Consider the following 19,278-nt stretch of genomic DNA (forward strand, 5'->3'; position numbering starts at 1 on the left):
CCAATTCCCCCAATAACCCCTTTAAGACCCCCCAAACCCCCCCAATTCCCTCCCAACCCCCCTTTTTCCCCCCTTTTTCCCCCCCAACCCCCCCCAAACCCCCTTATTTCCCCCCCAACCCCCCTTTTATCCACCCCAACCCCCCCAATCCCCCCAATAACCCCTTATTTCCCCCCCAACCCCCCCATTAACCCCTTTTTCCCCCCTTTTTCCCCCCTTTTTCCCCCCCAACCCCCCCATTAACCCCTTTTTCCCCCCTAACCCCCCCAACCCCCCCATTAACCCCTTATTTCCCCCTTTTCCCCCCTTTTTCCCCCCTTTTCCCCCCCTCTCACCCAGCCGGGGCACCCCCCCGAGGCTCCGGGCCTGCCTCCTGCACCCGGGCTCCGTGCAGAGATTCCCCAGGACGCTGAGGGCCAGGCCCAGGCTTCGGCCCCGACCCCCGGAGCCCTCCTGGGCTTGGGCTTGGGTTTGGGGGTCCCGGAGGAGCTCCAGGAGCGGCCCCAAACCCCCCCGGGCCCGGAACCGAACGGCCCCGGCCTCGTTGCGGGTGTGGAGGCTCCGCAGGGCCCTCAAGGCCCGGCCCAGGCCCGGCTCGGCCCCGCTCCTCAGGGCCTCCACGCACCAAGAGAGGGGCTCCGCCATCATGGGGGGGGGGATGGAGGGGGGAGGAGGGCGCAAGGGGGGGTGGGAGGTGTAGTTCCGGGCCCCATTGGGCTCCGTTATAACGTGAGGTTAAAAGACTACAGGTCCCATGGGGCTTTGCGGCGCTGGGGAAGCTTTGGGGGAAGAAGCGGAAAGGAAGGCCGCTGCGGCGCAAGGGATGATGGGAGCTGTAGTTCCGGGTCCCATTGGGGTTCGTTATAGCGTGAGGTTAAAAGACTACAGGTCCCATGGGGCTTTGCGGCTCTAGGGAGGCCAATCAGGGAAGAAGTGGAAAGAAAGACCCTGAGGACGCAAGGGATGACGGGAGTGGTAGTTCTAGCGCCATAAGGAGTCAATGGAGTAGATAGGGGGTGGACTACAAGTCCCGTGAGGCTTTGCGGCGCTGGGGAAGCTTTGGGGGAAGAAGCGGAAAGGAAGGCCGCAGCGGCGCAAGGGGTGATGGGAGCTGTAGTTCCGGGTCCCATTGGGCTCCGTTATAACGTGAGGTAAAAGGACTACAAGTCCCATGAGGCTTTGCGGCTCTAGGAAGGCCAATCAAGGAAGAAGTGGAAAGGAAGGCCCTGAGGACGCAAGGGATGACGGGAGTGGTAGTTCTAGCGCCATAAGGAGTCAATGGAGTAGATAGGGGGCTGGACTACAAGTCCCGTGAGGCTTTGCGGCGCTGGGGAAGCTTTGGGGAAGAAGCGGAAAGGAAGGCCGCAGGGGCGCAAGGGGTGATGGGAGCTGTAGTTCTGGGTCACATAGGGCTTAATGGAGTAGATAGGGGAATGGACTACAGGTCCCATGGGGCTTTGCGGCTCTAGGGAGGCCAATCAAGGAAGAAGCGGAAAGGAAGGCCCTGAGGACGAAAGGGATGATGGGAGTCGTAGTTCCGGGTCCCATAGGGCTCCGTTATAAGAAGGGGGGAAGGACTACAAGTCCCATGGGGCTTTGCGGCGCTGGAGAAGGTCTAGAAGGAAGAAGCGGAAAGAAGGCCGCGGAGCCGCAAGGGGTGATGGGAGCGGTAGTTCCGGGTCACATAGGGGTCTGTTATAAGAAGGGGGGCAAGGACTACAAGTCCCATGAGGCTTTGCGGCGCTGGGGAAGCTTTGGGGGAAGAAGCGGAAAGGAAGGCCGCGAAACCGCAAGGGGTGATGGGAGTCGTAGTTCCGGGCCCCATTGGGCTCCATTATAACGTGAGGTAAAAGGACTACAAGTCCCGTGAGGCTTTGCGGCTCTAGGGAGGCCAATCAAGGAAGAAGAGGAAAGGAAGGCCCGGAGGACGCAAGGGGTGATGGGAGCTGTAGTTCGGGCTCCATAGGAGTTAATGGAGTAGATGGGGGAATGGACTACAAGTCCCATGAGGCGTTGCGGCGCCTATGGGGCTCCAGGCCCCAATCTATGGGGCAGGGACCCCCTATGGGGCCCTATGGGGTCTCTATAGGGCCCCAGCCCCCGATCTATGGGGCAGGGTCCCCATATGGGACCTCTATGGGGCTCTAGGGCGGGATCTATGGGGCAGAGACCCCCTATAGGGCCCCAGGACCCGATCTATGGGGCAGAGACCCCCTATAGGGTCTCTATGGGGTCTCTATAGGGCCCCAGCCCCCAATCTATGGGGCAGGGTCCCCCTATGGGGCATCTATGGGGCCCTAGGACAGAATCTATGGGGCAGAGACCCCCCTATAGGGCCCCAGCCCCCAATTTATGGGGCAAAGACCCCCCTATAGGGCCCCAGGATGGGATCTATGGGGCTCCAGCCCCCAATCTATGGGGCAGGAACTCCCTATGGGACCTCTATGGGGCACTAGGACCATATCTATGGGGCAGTGACCCCCCTATAGGGTCCCTATGGGGTCTCTATGGGTCCCCAGCCCCCAATCTATGGGGAAGGGTCCCCCTATGGGGCCTCTATGGGTCCCTAGAACAGAATCTATGGGGCAGAGACCCCCTATAGGGTCCCTATGGGGTCTCTATGGGGCCCCAGCCCCCAATCTATGGGGCAGAGACCCCCCTATAGGGCCCCAGGCCCCAATCTATGGGGCAGGGTCCCCCTATGGGGCCTCTATGGGGCCCTATGGGGTCTCTATGGGGCCCCAGCCCCCAATCTATGGGGCAGGAACCCCCCTATAGGGCCCCAGGCCCCGATCTATGGGGCAGAGTCCCCCTATGGGGCCTCTATGGGTCCCTAGGACAGAATCTATGGGGCAGAGACCCCCTATAGGGTCCCTATGGGGTCTCTATGGGGCTCCAGCCCCCAATCTATGGGGCAGAGGCCCCCCTATATGGCCTCTATGGGGTCTCTATAGGTCCACAGCCCCCAATCTATGGGGCAGGAACCCCCCTATAGGGACCCAGGACCCGATCTATGGGGCAGGGTCCCCCTATGGGCAATCTATGGGGCTTTAGGCCCAGATCTATGGGGCAGAGACCCCCCTATAGGCCCCCAGCCCCCAATTTATGGGGCAAAGACCCCCCTATAGGGCCCCAGGATGGGATCTATGGGGCTCCAGCCCCCAATCTATGGGGCAGGAACTCCCTATGGGACCTCTATGGGGCACTAGGACCATATCTATGGGGCAGAGACCCCCTATAGGGTCCCTATGGGGTCTCTATAGGTCCCCAGCCCCCAATCTATGGGGCAGGGTCCCCCTATGGGGCCTCTATGGGTCCCTAGAACAGAATCTATGGGGCAGAGACCCCCCTATAGGGCCCCAGGCCCCAATCTATGGGGCACCAGGACCCAATCTATGGGGCAGGGTCCCCCTATAGGGCCTCTATGGGTCCCTAGAACAGAATCTATGGGGCAGAGACCCCCCTATAGGGCCCCAGGCCCCAATCTATGGGGCAGAGCCCCCCCTATAGGGCCCCCCGCTCTCCCCGCCCCACCCCCTTGCCGGGGTCACCGGGGCCACTTGGGGGGCAGCCGAGCGTGCCCATGGCGGGGGGGGGGGGGGGGGGGGGCGGTTATGGGGTCAGGTTATGGGGCCAGCCCCACAGCTCCGCCCCACGGCCGCCCTATATCAGTGGGGGGGGGGGCTGTGGGGCCGGGGCTGTGGGGCCGGGGTTGGGGGGCGATGGCCGCTGTGGGGCCGGGGGACTTGGGGGTCATCGGCGGCTACTTCGCCCTCGTCCTCGCCGTGGGGCTGTGGGTAAGGGGGCGGCGGGACCCATAAGTTGGGGGGCGGGACCCATAAGTGGGATTTCGGGACCCATAAGTGGGGTTATGGGGCACATAAGTGACCCTATGGGGCCCTACGGGACCCATAAGTAGCCCCTGACCCCCATCTGGGACCCATAAGTGGGGGGCAGGACCCATAAGTGGGACTTTGGGACCCATAAGTGGGGGGCAGGACCCATAAGTGGGGGGACGGGACCCATAAGTGGGACTTCAGGACCCATAAGTGACCCTATGGGGCCTGTAAGTGGGGGGCGGGACCCATAAGTGGGGTTATGGGGCCCATAAGTGACCCTATGGGGTCCTACAGGACCCATAAGTGGGGGCCGGGACCCATAAGTGGGGGGCAGGACCCATAAGTGGGGTTATGGGGCCCTATGGGACCCATAAGTGACCCTCTGGGACCCATAAGTTGGGGGGCAGGACCCACAAGTGGGATTTCGGGACCCATAAGTGGGGTTATGGGGCCCATAAGTGGGGTTATGGGGCCCTATGGGACCCATAAGTAGCCCCTGGCCCCCATCTGGGACCCCCAAGTGCCCCATAAGTGGCCCTATGGGACCCATAAGTTGGGGGGCAGGACCCATAAGTGGGGCCTCGGGACCCATAAGTGGGGCTGTGGGGCTGGTGGGACCCATAAGTGGGGTTATGGGGCCCATAAGTGGGGCTATGGAGCCCTATGGGACCCATAAGTGGGGTATCGGGACCCATAAGTGGGGGGCGAGACCCATAAGTGGGACTTTGGGACCCATAAGTGGGGCTATGGGGCACGTAAGTGGGGTTATGGGACCCATAAGTGACCCTTGGGACCCATAAGTGGGGCCTCGGGACCCATAAGTGACCCTATGGGGCCCGGAGGGACCCATAAGTGGGGGTCGGGACCCATAAGTGGGGGGACGGGACCCATAAGTGGGGCTGTGGGGCTGGTGGGACCCATAAGTGACCCCTCAGGACCCATAAGTAGCCCCTGACCCCCATCTGGGACCCATAAGTGGGGCCTTGGGACCCATAAGTGACCCTCTGGGACCCATAAGTGGGGGGACGGGACCCATAAGTGGGGTTATGGGGCCCATAAATGGGGGGCGGGACCCATAAGTGTGCCCTGACCCCCATCTGGGACCCATAAATGACCCCTCGGGACCCATAAGTGGGGGTCAGGACCCATAAGTGGCCCTATGGGACCCATAAGTGGGACTTCGGGACCCATAAGTGGGGCTGTGGGGCACATAAGTGACCCTCTGGGACCCATAAGTGGGGGGCAGGACCCATAAGTGGGGTTATGGGGCCCTATGGGACCCATAAGTAGGGTCTCGGAACCCATAAGTGGGGGGTGGGACCCATAAGTGGGACTTTGGGACCCATAAGTGGGGCCTCGGGACCCATAAGTGGGGCTGTGGGGCTGGCGGGACCCATAAGTGGGGCTATGGGGCACGTAAGTGGGGTTATGGGACCCATAAGTGGGGCCTTGGGACCCATAAGTGGGACTTTGGGACCCATAAGTGGGGGGCAGGACCCATAAGTGGGGCCTCGGGACACATAAGTGGGGCTATGGGGCCCTTTGGGACCCATACGTGGGGGGCAGGACCCATAAGTGGGGCCTCGGGACCCATAAGTGGGGCTATGGGGCTGGTGGGACCCATAAGTGGGGCTATGGGGCACATAAGTGACCCTCTGGGACCCATAAGTGGGGGGCGGGACCCATAAGTGGGGCCTCGGGACCCATAAGTGGGGTTATGGGGCCCATAAGTGACCCTATAGGGCCCTATGGGACCCATAAGTGGGGGGCGGGACCCATAACCACCCCCCAGCCCCATAAGTGCCCCCCCAGCCCCATAACCACCCCCCTGCCCCATAAGTTCCCCCCCTGCCCCATAACCATCCCCCCACCCCATAAGTGCCCCCCCTGCCCCACAAGTGCCCCCCCAGCCCCATAAGTGCCCCCCCAGCCCCATAACCACCCCCCAGCCCCATAAGTTCCCCCCCTGCCCCATAAGTGCCCCCCCCCCCCTTCATTTGCCCCCTGCCCGGGGGGAGGGGCGGGTTAATCATTACTGGGGGGCACTGGGAGCACTGGGGCCCCGCACTGGGGCAGACTGGGACAGGCTGGGGTTAGGCCGGGCCATACTGGGCTGGACTGGGCCATACTGGGGCCGTACTGGGGCTGTACTGGGCTGTACTGGGGCTGTACTGGGTCATACTGGGCCATACTGGGCTGTACTGGGCCATACTGGTGCTGTACTGGTGCCATACTGGGCCATAGTGGGCTGTACTGGGCCATACTGGGCCATACTGGTGCCATACTGGGCCATACTGGGCTGTACTGGGCCATATCGGTGCCAAACTGGTGTCATATTGGTCCATACTGGGCTGTACTGGGCTGTACTGGTGCCATACTGGTCCATACTGGGGCTGTACTGGTGCCATACTGGTCCGTACTGGGCTGTACTGGGCCATACTGGGCTGTAAAGGGCCATATGGGGCTGGACTGGTCCATACTGGTCCTGTACCAGTTCATACTGGTCCTGTAATGGTCCTTACTGGTCTGTACTGGTCCTATACTGGTCCTGTACCAATCCACACCAGTCTGTACTGGTCCGTACTGGTCCTGTACTGGTCCTTACTGGTCTGTACTGGTCCTGTACCAATCCATACCAGTCTGTACCAGTCCATACTGGTCCTGTACTGGTTTGTACTGGTCCTGTACTGATCCTATAACAGTCTATACTGGTCCTGTACTGGTCCATACTGGTCTGTACTGGTCCTATACTGGTCCTGTGCCGGTTCATACTGGTCCTTACTGGTCTGTACTGGTCCTGTACCAATCCATACCAGTCTGTACTGGTCCGTACTGGTCCTGTACTGGTCCTTACTGGTCTGTACTGGTCCTGTACCAATCCATACCAGTCTGTACCGGTTCATACTGGTCCTGTACTGGTCCTTACTGGTCAGTACTGGTCCTATACTGGTCTGTACTGGTCCTATACTAATCCATACCAGTCTGTACTGGTCCATACTGGTCCTGTACTGATCCTATAACAGTCTATACTGGTCTGTACTGGTCCATACTGGTCTGTACTGGTCCATACTGGTCCTGTACCGGTCCATACTGGTCCTTACTGGTCTGTACTGGTCCTATACTGGTCCTGTACCAACCCATACCAGTCTGTACCAGTCCATACTGGTCCTGTACTGGTCCTTACTGGTCCATACCAGTCCGTATGGGTCAGTACTGGTCCATACTGGCCCATACTGGTCCGTACTGGTCTGTACTGGTCCTTACTGGTCTGTACTGGTGCCCCCAGTCCCTGCGGCGCGGTTCCCGCAGCTCCGTCTCCGGGTTCTTCCTGGCCGGGCAGCGAATGGGCTGGGGCAGCGTGAGTGATTTGGGGCGAAAAACGGCGATTTTGGGACTTTTGGGGGCGGGAGGGGGTTGGGGGGGATTTGGGGGGGAAATTTGGGGGGATTTGGGGGGATTTGGGGGAAAATTGGGCGGATTTGGGGGGATTTTGGGGGGATTTGGGGGATTTGGGGAGAAAATGGAGGATTTGGGGGATTTTGGGGGGATTTGGGGGATTTGGGGGGATTTGGGGGGATTTGGGGGGATTTGGGGCAAAAATTGGGGATTTGGGGGGATTGAGGGGAAAACTGGGGGATTTGGGGGGGATTTGAGGGAAAAAATGGGGATTTGGGGGGAATTTGGGGATTTGGGGGGATTTGGGGGAAAATTGGGGGGTTTGGGGGGATTTGGGGGAAAATTGGGGGGATTTGGGCGGATTTGGGGGAAAAAATGGGGATTTGGGGGGATTTTGGGGGGAATTGGGGGATTTTAGGGATTTGGGGGGATTTGGGGGGATTTGGGGGAAAATTGGGGGGTTTGGGGGGATTTGGGGGAAAATTGGGGGGATTTGGGCGGATTTGGGGGAAAAACTGGGGATTTGGGGGAATTTGGGGAGATTTGGGGAATTTGGGGGGAATTTGGGGAATTTTGGGTGGGTTTGGGGTCTGTTTTGGGGCAATTGGGGGGCATTTGGGGCCCATTTTGTGCTGGTTTGGGCCCATTTCGGGGCGGTTTGGGCCCATTTCGGGGCGGTTTGGGCCCGTTTTGGGGGGTGCTTGTGTTTTGGGGTGATTCGTGGGGTTTTTGGGTCCGTTCCCAGGTGGGGGCCTCGCTCTTCGCCTCCAACATCGGCTCCGGGCACTTTGTGGGGCTGGCGGGCACCGGGGCCGCATCGGGGCTGGCGGTGGCGGCCTTCGAGTGGCACGTGAGGGACCTATAGGGGACATAGGGGGGGCTATAGGGGCCTATAGGGGCCCATAGAGTCCATAGGGACACATAGGGGCCTATAGGGACCTATAGGGACCATATAGGGGCTATAGGGACCATATAGGGGCTATAGGGGTCTATAGGGACCATAGGAGCCTATAGGGAGCTATAGGGGCCATAGGGGCCATATAGGGCCTATAGGGGCCTATAGGGGCCATAGGGACCCATAGAGACCTATAGGGGCCATAGGGGCCTATAGGGGCTATAGGGACCCATAGAGACCATAGGGACACATAGGGACCTATAGGGGTCTATAGGGGCCTATAGGGACCATAGGGACATATAGGGACACATAGGGGCCTATAGGGAGCTACATAGGGGTCATAGGGACACATAGGGGCCTATAGGGACCCATAGGGGCCTATAGGGGGCTATAGGGGGCTATAGGGGCCCATAGAGACCATAGGGACACATAGGGGCCTATAGGGACCATAGGGGTATATAGGGACCTATAGGAGCCATAGGGGCCATATAGGGGCTATAGGGGCCATAGGGGCCTATAGGGGCCATATAGGGGCCATAGGGGGCTATAGGGACCTATAGGGGCCCACAAAGACCATAGGGACACATAGGGACCTATAGGGGCCATAGGGGGCTATAGGGGACATAGGGGGCTATAGGGGTCTATAGGGCCTATAGGGACCCATAGAGTCCATAGGGACACATAGGGGCCTATAGGGACCATAGGGGTATATAGGGACCTATAGGAGCCATAGGGGCCATATAGGGGCTATAGAGACCATAGGGGCCTATAGGGGCTATATAGGGGCTATAGGGGCCCATAGAGTCCATAGGGACACATAGGGGCCTATAGGGAGCTATAGGGGCCATAGGGGCCTAGAGGGACCCATAGAGACCTATAGGGGCCATAGGGGTCTATAGGGGCCTATAGGGGCCCATAGAGTCCATAGGGACACATAGGGGCCTATAGGGACCATATAGGGGCTATAGGGACCATATAGGGGCTATAGGGGTCTATAGAGACCATAGGAGCCTATAGGGAGCTATAGGGGCCATAGGGGCCATATAGGGCCTATAGGGGCCTATAGGGGCCATAGGGACCCATAGAGACCTATAGGGGCCATAGGGGCCTATAGGGGCTATAGGGGCCCATAGAGTCCATAGGGACACATAGGGACCTATAGGGGTCTATAGGGGCCTATAGGGACCATAGGGACATATAGGGACGCATAGGGACCTATAGGGACCATAGGGGCCTATAGGGAGCTATATAGGGGTCATAGGGACACATAGGGGCCTATAGGGACCCATAGGGGCCATAGGGGCCTATAGGGGCCTATAGGGGGCTATAGGGACCTATAGGGGCCCATAGAGACCATAGGGACACATAGGGGCCTATAGGGACCATAGGGGTATATAGGGACCTATAGGAGCCATAGGGGCCATATAGGGACCCATAGAGACCATAGGGGCCTATAGGGGCCTATAGGGACCATAGGGGCCTATAGGGGCTATATAGGGCCTATAGAGGCCATAGGGACACATAGGGACCTATAGGGACTATATAGGGGCTATAGGGGCCATATAGGGGCCTACAGAGGGCTATAGGGACCCATAGAGACCATAGGGACACATAAGGACCTATAGGGTCCATAGGGGCCTATAGGGAGCTATAGGGGTCATAGGGGCCGTATAGGGGCCGTATAGGGGCCTTTAGGGCCTATAGGGAGCTATAGGGGTCTATAGAGTCCATAGGGACACATAGGGACCTATAGGGAGCTATAGGGGCCTAGAGGGGCCTATAGAGACCATAGGGGCCTATAGGGGCCATATAGGGGCTATAGGGGCCATAGGGGCCTACAGGGACCCATAGACACCATAGGGACACATAGCAGGACCTATAGGGGTGTATAGGGGCCCATGGAGACCCATAGTGGGCCCTATAGGGCCCCATACATCCCCTGCCCCATAGCTCACCCCATAGCTCCCCCTGCCCCACAGATCCTGCCCCATAGACGCCCCCTTTCTGACCACGCCCCCTTGCCCCCCGGCCCCACCCCCCTCCGACCACGCCCCCTGACCCTGCCCCCTTTGACCCCGCCCCTCTCTAACTCCACCCCTTTCTGGCCACGCCCCCTTCCTGGCCCCGCCCCCTCTAACTCCTCCCCTCCCTAACCACGCCCCCTTTGGCTCCGCCCCTTTCTAACCCCGCCCCTCTCTGTCCCCACCCCCTCCCTGACCCCTCCCCTTTCTGACCCCGCCCCCTTTCGACCCCACCCCCTTCTAACCCCTCCCCTCTCTGACCCACCCCCTCTGGCCACGCCCCTTTTGGACCCTCCCCTTCCTAACCCCGCCCCTTTTGGCCCCTCCCCCTTTGGCCCCGCCCCTCTCTAACTCCACCCCTTCTGACCACGCCCCCTTCCTAACCACGCCCCCTTCTAACTCCTCCCCTCTCTGACCCCGCCCCCTTCCTGACCCCGCCCCCTTCTAACCACGCCCCCTTTCTGACCACGCCCCCTTTTGACCCCACCCCCTTCCTGACCCCTTCCCTCTCTGGCCCCGCCCCCTCTGACTCCACCCCCTCTGGCCCCTCCCCTTTATGGCCCCGCCCCTTTTGACCACGCCCCCTTCCTGACCCCTCCCCTTTCCAACCCCTCTCCCTTCTAACCACGCCCCCTTTCTGACCACGCCCCCTCTGACCACGCCCCCTCAGACCCCGCCCCTTTGACCACGCCCCCTTTTGACCTCGCCCCCTCTTGGCCCCGCCCCCTCTGACCCCACCCCTCCACCCCCGCCCCCTTCTGACCCCGCCCCCTTTGACCCCTCCCTCTCTAACCACGCCCCCTCTGACCCCACCCCTTTCTGACCCCTCCCATCTCTGACCACGCCCCCTTTCTGACCACGCCCCCTCTGACCACGCCCCCTTTTGGCCCCGCCCCCAGGCCATGTTCGTGGTGCTGCTGCTGGGCTGGGTGTTCAGCCCCATCTACCTGCGGGCGGGGGTGAGTGATGACGTCATCGTGACGTCACAGTGACGTCACGGGGGTGGGCGGAGCCCCTCCCAGCCCGCCCAGCCCCCTCCCGGTATAAACCAGTACAAACCAGTATAAACCAGTATAAACCAGTACAAACCAGTATAAACCAGTCCCCTCCCAGTGCTCCCAGTCCCTCCCATACTCGTCCCAGTCCCCCCCCAGTCCCCTCCCAGTCCCTCCAAGTATAAACCACTTCGTCCCAGTATAAACCAGTACCCCTCCAGTCCCCTCCCAGTATGAACCAGTATAAACCAGTGCCTCCAATCCCCTCTCAATCCCTCCCAGTGCTCCCAGTCCCTTCCATACTGGTCCCAGTCCCCCCCCAGTCCCCTCCCAGTCCCTCCCAGTATAAACCACTTCGTCCCAGTATAAACCAGTACCCTTCCAGTCCCCTTCCAGTATGAACCAGTATAAACCAGTATAAACCAGTCCCCTCCCAGTCCCTCCCAGTGCTCCCAGTCCCCTCCCATGCTGGTCCCAGTCCTCCCCCAGTCCCTCCCAGTACAAATCAGTCCATCCCAGTATAAACCAGTACCCATCCAATCCCTTCCCAGTCCCCTCCCAGTGCCCTCCCAGTCCAAACCAGTCCAAACCAGTATAAACCAGTCCCTCCCAATCCCCCTCATACCCCCCCAATCCTCTCCCAGTCCCTCCCAGTCCCCTCCCAGTGCCCCCCCAGTGCCCTCCCAATCCAAACCAGCCCCTCCCAGTCCAAACCAGTCCAAACCAGTATAAACCAGTATAAACCAGTATAAACCAGTCCCTCCCAGTACCTCCCAATCCCCCTCATACACCCCCAATCCCCTCCCAGTCCCCCCCCGGTGTCCTCCCAGTGCCCTCCCAGTCCAAACCAGTATAAACCAGTATAAACCAGTATAAACCAGTCCCTCCCAGTCCCCCCCAGTCCCCTCCCAGTGCCCTCCCAGTGCTCCCAATCCCCTCCTATATCGCTCCCAGTGCCCTCCCAGTGCCCTCCCAGTGCCCTCCCAGTCCAAACCAGTCCAAACCAGTATAAACCAGTATAAACCAGTCCATCCCAGTACCTCCCAATCCCCCTCATACTCCCCCAATCCCCTCCCAGTCCCCCCCCGCTGCCCTCCCAGTGCCCTCCCAGTCCAAACCAGTCCAAACCAGTATAAACCAGTATAAACCAGTTTAAACCAGTCCATCCCAGTGCCCCCCAGTGCCCCCCAATCCCCTCCCAGTCCCTCCCAGTCCCCCCCCAGTGCCCTCCCAGTGCCCTCCCAGTCCAAACCAGCCCCTCCCAGTGCCCTCCCAGTCCAAACCAGTCCAAACCAGTATAAACCAGTATAAACCAGTATAAACCAGTCCATCCCAGTGCCCCCCAGTGCCCCCCAATCCCCTCCCAGTCCCTCCCAGTCCCTCCCCACCCCCTCCCAGTGCTCCCAATCCCCTCCTATATCGCTCCCAGCCCCCTCCCAGTGCCCTCCCAGTCCAAACCAGTCCAAACCAGTCCAAACCAGTATAAACCAGTCCAAACCAGTACAAACCAGTATAAACCATTCCCTCCCAGTGCCCCCCAACCCCCTCCCAGAACCTCCCAGTGCCCTCCCAGTCCCCCCCCAACCCTCCCAGCGCCCTCCCAGTGCCCTCCCAGTGCCCTCCCAGTCCAAACCAGCCCCTCCCAGTATAAACCAGTCCAAACCAGTATAAACCAGTATAAACCAGTCCCTCCCAGTGCCCCCCAACCCCCTCCCAGTCCCACCCAGTGCCCCCCAGTGCCCTCCCAGTGCTCCCAATCCCCTCCTATATCACTCCCAGTCCCCTCCCAGTCCAAACCAGCCCCTCCCAGTGCCCTCCCAGTCCAAACCAGTATAAACCAGTCCAAACCAGTATAAACCAGTATAAACCTCTCCCCCCCAGTGCCCCCCAACCCCCTCCCAGTCCCTCCCAGTGCCCTCCCAGTCCCCCCCCAACCCCCCCAGCCCCCTCCCAGTGCCCTCCCAGTCCAAACCAGCCCCTCCCAGTATAAACCAGTCCAAACCAGTATAAACCAGTATAAACCATTCCCTCCCAGTGCCCCCCAACCCCCTCCCAGTCCCCCCCAGTGCCCCCCAGTGCCCTCCCAGTGCTCCCAATCCCCTCCTATATCACTCCCAGTGCCCTCCCAGTCCAAACCAGCCCCTCCCAGTCCAAACCAGTATAAACCAGTATAAACCAGTACAAACCAGTATAACCCAGTATAAACCAGTCCATCCCAGTACCTCCCAATCCCCCTCATACCCCCCCAACCACCCCCCAGTGCCCTCCCAGTGCCCCCCCAGCCCCCCTCACCCCCTCCCAGTCCAAACCAGCCCCTCCCAGTGCCCTCCCAGTCCAAACCAGTCCAAACCAGTATAAACCAGTACAAACCAGTACAAACCAGTATAACCCAGGTGCCGACGCTGCCCCGGTTCCTGGCGCTGCGCTTCGGGGCCGGGCGCCTGCAGCCGCTGCTGGCGCTGCTCTCGCTGCTGCTCTACGGGGCCGCCCGCGTCTCGGTCAGGATTTGGGGTTATTTATGGGGTTTTTGGGGTTTTTGTAGGATTTGGGGTTTTTTGGGGGTTTTATGGGGTTATGGGGTCAGGGGGGTCGAGGGGGGGTTGGGGGAGTTTGGGGGGATTTGGGGGTTTTAGGGTTTTAAGGGGTTTGGGGGTTTTGGGGTGGTTTGGGGGGACTTAGGGGATTTGGGGTGATTTATAGGGTTTTTGGGGTTTTTATAGGATTTGGGGTTTTTCGGGGGTTTTATGGGGTTATGGGGTCAGGGGGGTCGAGGGGGTTTGGGGGAGTTTGGGGGGATTTGGGGGTTTTGGGGGATTTGGGAATTTGGGGGTTTTGGGGGAGTTATGGGGTTTTAGGGGATTTGGGGTTATTTATGGGGTTTTTGGGGTTTTTGTAGGATTTGGGGTTTTTATGGGGTTTTGGGGGGTTATGGGGTCAGGGGGGTCGAGGGGGGGTTGGGGGAGTTTGGGGGGATTTGGGGGTTTTGGGGGGATTTATGGGATTTGGGGTTCATAGGGTTTTATGGGGGTTTATGGGATTTGGGGTTATTTATGGGGTTTTTGGGGTTTTTGTAGGATTTGGGGTTTTTTGGGGCTTTTATGGGGTTATGCGGTCAGGGGGTCAAGGGGGGTTTGGGGGAGTTTGGGGGGATTTGGGGGTTTTGGGGGGATTTATGGGATTTGGGGTTTATAGGGTTTTATAGGGTTTTATAGGGTTTTAGGGGATTTGGGGTTATTTATGGGGTTTTTGGGGTTTTTGTAGGATTTGGGGTTTTTCGGGGGTTTTATGGGGTTATGGGGTCAGGGGGGTCGAGGGGGGGTTGGGGGAGTTTGGGCGGATTTAGGGGTTTTGGGGGGTTTGGGGTTTTGGGGTGGTTTGGGGGGATTTAGGGGATTTGGGGTTTTTATGGGGTTTTGGGGTTTTTATAGGATTTGGGGTTTTTTGGGGGTTTTATGGGGTTATGGGGTCAGGGGGGTCGAGGGGGGGTTGGGGGAGTTTGGGGAGATTTGGGGGTTTTGGGGGGTTTTAAGGGATTTTGGGTTTATAGGGTTTTATAGGGTTTTTGGGGTTTTGGGGGATTTGGGGTTTTTATGGGGTTTTGGGGTTTTTGTAGGATTTGGGGTTTTTGGGGGGTTTTATGGGGTTATGGGGTCAGGGGGGTCGAGGGGGGTTTGGGGGAGTTTGGGGGGATTTGGGGGTTTTGGGGGGATTTGGGAATTTGGGGGTTTTAGGGGGTTTTGGGGGATTTGGGGTTTTTATGGTTTTTTGGGGTTTTTATAGGATTTGGGGTTTTTCGAGGGTTTTGGGGGCTTTTTATAGGATTTGGGGCGAATCTCTGGGATTTGGGGTTTTACGCCCACACCCTCTGGGACTGGGGTTCCTTACGGGTTTCGGCTGCCGTTTTGGGGTGAATTCCGGGGATTTTGGGTCTGGCGGGTGGCCATATCCTATGGGATTTGGGGTTTCTATAGGATTTGGGGCGGAACCTTATAGGATTTGGGGCGAATCTCTGGGATTTGGGGTTTTACGACCACACCCTCTGGGATTTGGGGATTTTGGGGGTTGGAGTCTGAAATTTTGGGGTAAATTCTGAGGATTTTGGGTCTGGTGGGTGGTCATATCCTTTGGTATTTGGGGTTTTCTATAGGATTTGGGGCAAATCTCTGGGATTTGGGGTTTTACGCCCACACTCTCTGGGACTGGGGTTCCTTACGGATCCCGGCTGCCGTTTTGGGTTGAATTCGGGGGATTTTGGGTCGGCAGGTGGACATGTTTTCGGGGGCCGTGTTCATCCGGGAGGCGCTGGGCTGGGAGCTCTACGGGGCCGTGGGGGCGCTGCTGGCGGCCACCGGCATCTACACGGCCACCGGTGGGCGGGGCTTAAGGGGGGCGGGGCCTAAAGGGGGCGGTGTCTGAAGGGGCGGGGCCTGAGGGGGCGGGGCCTGAAGGGGCGGGGCCTGAGGGGGCGGGGTCTAAGGGGGAGGGGCTTAAAGGGGAGGGGTCTGGGGGCAGGGGGTAAAGGGTGGGGAGGGGAAAGGGGCGGGGTTTGAAGGGAGGGGGCGTGGCCTAAGGGGGGTGGGGTCGGAGGGGGAGGGGCTTAAGGGGGTGGGGCTTAAATGGGTGGGGTCTAAGGGGGCGGGGTCTAAGGGGGAGGGGTTTAAAGGGGAGGGGTCTGGGGGGCAGGGGTGAAAGGGTGGGGAGGGGGGAGAGGAAAGGGGCGGGGTTTAAAGGGAGGGGGCGTGGCCTAAGGGGTGGGGTTGAAGAGGGAGGGGCTTAAGGGGTGGGGCTTAAGGGGGTGGGGTTAAAGGGGGTGGGGTCTAAGGGGGAGGGGTTTAAAGGGGTGGGGCTACGGGGACAGAGCCACAGGGTAAGGGGTGGGGTGGAGGCAAAGGGGCGGGGCTTAAAGGAAGGGGGCGTGGCCTAAGGGGGTGGGGTTGGAGGGGGAGGGGCTTAAGGGGGTGGGGTTTGAGGGGGGTCTAAAGGGGCGTGGCTTAAAGGGGGCGGGGCTACAGGGAGGGGAACCACGGGGTAAGGGGCGGGGCGGAGTCAAAAGGGGCGGGGCTTGAATGGGCGGGGTCCTAGTGGGCGGGGCTTGGGTGGGTGGGGCCGGAGGGGGCGTGGCTCGAAGTGGGCGTGGTCGGAGGTGGGCGTGGCCTAAAGGGGGCGTGGCCTCAGGGGGCCTGGCGGCGCTGATGTACGCGGACGTGGTGCAGACGCTGCTGATCGTGGGCGGGGCCTCGGTGCTGGCGGCGTACGGTGGGACTGGTTTATACTGGGAGGGACTGGTTTATACTGGGAGGGACTGGTTTATACTGGGAGGGGGCTGGGGGGCACTGGGAAGGGGTGGGGGGGGACTGGGAGGGGATTGGGGGGGATTGGGGGGGACTGGGAGGTACTGGGAGGGACTGGGAGGGGACTGGTTTATACTGGGAGGCACTGGTTTATACTGGGAGGGGGCCGGGGGGGGCTGGGAGGGGGTGGGGGGGGACTGGGAGGGACTGGGAGGGGACTGGTTTATACTGGGAGGCACTGGGAGGGGTCTGGTTTATACTGGGAGGGACTGGTTTATACTGGGAGGGGGCTGGGGGGCACTGGGAGGGGTTGGGGGGGGACTGGGAGGGACTGGGAGGGATTGGGGGGGACTGGGAGGGACTGGTTTATACTGGGAGGGACTGGTTGATACTGGTTTATACTGGTTCCTAGTGATCCATACTGGTTTGGACCATAGTGGGCTCTACTCTCTCATACTGGTTAGCACTGGTTCATACTGGTTCATACTGGTTTATAGTTGTTGTTAGTGGTTTATAGTGGCTTTTAGTGGTTCATACTGGTGCTTACTGGTTTATACTGGTTTATACTGGTTTATACTGGTTCCTAGTGTTCCATACTGGTTTGAACTATAGTGGGCTCTACTTTCTCGTACTGGTTAGCACTGGTTCATACTGGTTCGTACCACTTTATATGCAATTATACTGGTTTTTAGTGGCTCATACTGGTCTATACTGGTCTATACTGGTTTATACTGGTTCCCAGTGTTCCAAACTGGTTTGAACCATAGTGGGCTCTACTCTCTCATACTGGTTAGCACTGGTTCCTACTGGTTTGTACCACTTTATATGCAATTATACTGGTTTATAGTGGCTCATATTGGTCTGTACTGCTCTATACTGGTCTATACTGGTTAATACTGGTTTATACTGGTTCCTAGTGTTCCATACTGGTTTAAACCTTAGTGGACTCTACTCTCTCCTACTGGTTAGCACTGGTTCATACTGGTTTCTACTGGTTTATAGTCGTTTCTAGTGGCTTATAGTGACTTGTCCTGGCTTATTAGTGGTTTATATTGGTTTATACTGGTTCATACTGGTTCCTAGTGTTCCATATTGGTTTGACCCATAGTGGGCTCTACTTTCTCATACTGGTTCCCACTGGTTCATACTGGTTTATACCACTTTATATGGGATTATACTGGTTTATAGTGGCTCATACTGGTCTGTACTGGTTTATACTGGTTCCTACTGGTTTATACTGGTTCCTAGTGTTCCAAACTGGTTTGAACCATAGTGGACTCTACTCTCTCATACTGGTTATCACTGGTTCATACTGGTTCATATTGGTTTATACCACTTTATATAGGCTTATACTGGTTCCTAGTGGTTTATACTGGTTCCTACTGGTTTATACTGGTTCCTAGTGTTCCTTACTGGTTTGAACCATAGTGGTCTCTACTTTCTTGTACTGGTTAGCACTGGTTCATACTGGTTCTTACTGGTTTATACCACTTTATATAGCATTATACTGGCTCATACTGGCTCATACTGGCTCATACTGGTCTATACTGGTTCTTACTGGTCCCTACTGGTCCCGCAGCCCTGTCGGCGGTGGGGGGGCTGCCGTCCCTGTGGCATCGCTTCCCCCTGGCGCTGCCCCACAACGCGTCGGGGCCGTGCCCCTCGCCCCGGGCCCTGGTGCTTACTGGTTTGTACTGGTTCTTTCTGGTTTGTAGTGGTCTGGACTGGTTTGTATTGGTCTGGACTGGTTTATACTGGTTCATACTGGTTCCTAGTGTTCCATACTGGTTTGAACCTTAGTGGACTCTACTCTCTCATACTGGTTAGCACTGGTTCTTACGGGTTCATACTGGTTTATAGTTGTTGTTAGTGGTTTATAGTGGCTTTTAGTGGTTCATACTGGTGCTTACTGGTTAATACTGGTTTATACTGGTTTATACTGGTTCCTAGTGTTCCCTACTGGTTTGAACCATAGTGGGCTCTACTTTCCCATACTGGTTACCACTGGTTCTTACTGGTTTATACCACTTTATATGGGATTATACTGGTTTATAGTGGCTCATACTGGTTCTTACTGGTTTATACTGGTTTATACTGGTTTCTAGTGTTCCAAACTGGTTTGGACCTTAGTGGGCTCTACTCTCTCATACTGGTTAGCACTGGTTCTTACTGGTTCTTACTGGTTCTTACTGGTTTATTGTTGTTTTTAGTGGTTTATAGTGGCTTTTAGTGGTTCATACTGGTGCTTACTGGTTCATACTGGTTTATACTGGTTCCTAGTGTTCCATACTGTTTTGAACCATAGTGGGCTCTACTTTCCCATACTGGTTACCACAGGTTTATACTGGTTTGTACCACTTTATATGGGATTATACTGGCTCATACTGGCTCATACTGGCTCATACTGGTCTATACTGGTTCTTACTGGTTCCTACTGGTCCCGCAGCCCTGTCGGCGGTGGGGGGGCTGCCGTCCCTGTGGCATCGCTTCCCCCTGGCGCTGCCCCACAACGCGTCGGGGCCGTGCCCCTCGCCCCGGGCCCTGGCCCTGCGCCTGCTGCGCCCCCCCGGCACCGACCTGCCCTGGCCCGGGCTCTTACTGGGACTGGGAGTCACCGCCGGCTGGTACTGGTGCACCGACCAGGTACTGGGAGGCACTGGGAGGGGGGCTGGGAGGGATTGGGGGGGGATTGGGAGGGTTTTGGGGGGGATTGGAGGGGATTGGAGGGGACTGGGAGGCACTGGGAGGGGACTGGGAGGCACTGGGAGCAACTGGGAAGCACTGGGAGGGGATTGGGGGGGACTGGGAGGGCATTGGGGGGTCATTGGGGGGGACTGGGAG

At 58.4% G+C, this 19,278-nt stretch overlaps 1 protein-coding gene across 1 annotated transcript in view; it reads left to right on the forward strand.

The window, feature by feature from the left end:
* Positions 1 to 3,722: 3,722 nt before the first annotated feature.
* Positions 3,723 to 19,278, forward strand: part of LOC309888989 (sodium/glucose cotransporter 2-like) — a gene marked incomplete at its 5' end in the record, with an annotated part of 28,749 nt that continues 13,193 nt past the window's right edge. The window contains 8 exons of the mRNA XM_082781649.1: positions 3,723 to 3,797; positions 7,126 to 7,197; positions 7,981 to 8,085; positions 11,051 to 11,110; positions 13,540 to 13,644; positions 15,410 to 15,515; positions 16,322 to 16,402; positions 18,884 to 19,080. Of these exons, the coding sequence (XP_082637775.1) occupies positions 3,723 to 3,797; positions 7,126 to 7,197; positions 7,981 to 8,085; positions 11,051 to 11,110; positions 13,540 to 13,644; positions 15,410 to 15,515; positions 16,322 to 16,402; positions 18,884 to 19,080 (801 nt within the window). The remainder of the gene's footprint in view (positions 3,798 to 7,125; positions 7,198 to 7,980; positions 8,086 to 11,050; positions 11,111 to 13,539; positions 13,645 to 15,409; positions 15,516 to 16,321; positions 16,403 to 18,883; positions 19,081 to 19,278) is intronic.

This window comes from Aythya marila, assembly GCF_965140915.1.
Source record: "Aythya marila genome assembly, chromosome: 31".
NCBI classification, from domain to species: domain Eukaryota; kingdom Metazoa; phylum Chordata; class Aves; order Anseriformes; family Anatidae; genus Aythya; species Aythya marila.